General features: G+C 49.5%; 1 protein-coding gene across 3 annotated transcripts in view; it reads right to left on the bottom strand.

Moving 5' to 3' along the window:
* Positions 1-1,266, bottom strand: part of LOC102756900 (probable G-protein coupled receptor 83) — a 16,884-nt gene extending 15,618 nt beyond the window's left edge. For all 3 annotated transcript variants that reach the window (XM_015570192.1, XM_015570191.1, XM_006773302.2), the window contains exons 1-2: positions 767-1,266; positions 97-222 (exon numbers count right to left, since the gene is read on the bottom strand). In XM_015570192.1, coding sequence (XP_015425678.1) covers positions 97-222; positions 767-1,192 — 552 coding nt within the window. In that variant the 5' untranslated portion in view covers positions 1,193-1,266. The remainder of the gene's footprint in view (positions 1-96; positions 223-766) is intronic.
* Positions 1,267-1,587: the final 321 nt, after the last annotated feature.

Below are 1,587 nucleotides of genomic sequence, written 5' to 3' on the forward strand. Positions count from 1 at the left end.
AACATTTTAAATTGTTTGTGTGCTTAGATGCTTCCATCTATCTAGAAGAAAAACCTACTCTTTTATAAGACCTGAAAAGCCCTGGGAAACACATACCCGATGTCGGTCCAGGGAAATAGCAGCCATGGTCATCACAGTTACATAGGCACAAGAGTACTGAGCAAAACGACTGAGGTGGCATGTCATCTTCCCAAACACCAACGAATTACACAGATAGCGCACCTGTGGGAGAAAGGACATGGTGAGGCACCAGGACTCAGCACTGCCTAATTCCCCTCTTACAAGCTCAAAATAGAAGTAGAGAAGCTTCCTTGCTTCACAAAACTGCTGGCATTATTGTCTCAGGAAGGAAATATTTTCACATTGCAGCTCTCATACCCTCTCATCTATTTCCAAAGAAACAGCCCAGCTTGAAGACCCAGACCTCATATCACACAAATTATTAGCCACGTTCCATTCCAAGCACTGCGTTTGAAATGCTTGGAATGGAACGTGGCTAATAATGGGGAAACTGAAGCTAGGTCTTTGTGACAAAGTACACCCGAAACAGTTCCCCACCCCTTCCTTAAGCCACACACGTCACAGCCTCTGACAAGGGAGGAGATTAATTTAGCAACGCAATCACAATCATGGCTGTAGCTCCCTTCCCCCCAAGTTCCAAACTGTTTACAGCATCCCTCAGCCATTCCTGTCTCTACGCACTTAAAGTTGTGTTTCTGCTTTCATGGCCTGAGCCCCGGGTCGCCCTCTTCAACATCCAGCTTACCATGGTGAAGGGAGAGCTGAGAAAAGCCAGCATCATGTTGGTCACGGAGATGTTGACGACAAAGAGGCCGGTGGCAGTGTGCATCTTCTTGTACTTCAAAATCACATGGTTTAAGACCCAGTTGCCTAGTATGGCAGCAAATACCACTATGGTGTATCCTATTACTAGCCAGAACTGTACCCGCTCATCCTGAGACACCATCTCTGAAGCCATAGGACCTGCTGTGTCATCCAGGTTGCCAATGTTTGAGATATGGCCTGGTAGCTTATGGATCATGGAGAGCACACTATCCCGGCCTGAGCTACCAACTGCGGATGCGGCATTAGAAATAGCCTGCAGCACCTGGGAAGCGGTGGAGGTGATCAGATCATCAAACCCGCTTGGCACACTCAGAGCTTCTGGGGTGAGCTCGTCCCCATAGCTCATGATGCTGGGGTTTGGGAAAGCCCCTTGGGGCGATTCTGTGGTTGGGGCGTCCAGCTTGACGCCTTTGGAAAACCTCAAAAAACTGAAATTTCCTAAATACCTACTACGTACCCAGCACTATGCCAAGTTCTTTCATCCTTCTTTATCTCATTATCTGTCATCAACCGCTGGACCTGACTCGGAGTGGAGCTGGACAGTGGAGCGCGGGGCTGGCAAATGCGGCTGGCGAATGCGGCTGGCTCCAGATGTTCCTCAGCTTGGGGTGCGCAGGCAGAGCGGGTTCTGAATTCAGGACAGCAGCGCCAGGCGTCCACTGAGCACCGTTCCTCCTTCACCCAGTTGGGGGTCGTTCAGACTAAATTTCTGTCCCCTTGAATCCGTCTGTCTTAGGCCTT

Source organism: Myotis davidii, unplaced genomic scaffold (genome assembly GCF_000327345.1).
Source record: "Myotis davidii unplaced genomic scaffold, ASM32734v1 scaffold2987, whole genome shotgun sequence".
Lineage (NCBI taxonomy): Eukaryota > Metazoa > Chordata > Mammalia > Chiroptera > Vespertilionidae > Myotis > Myotis davidii.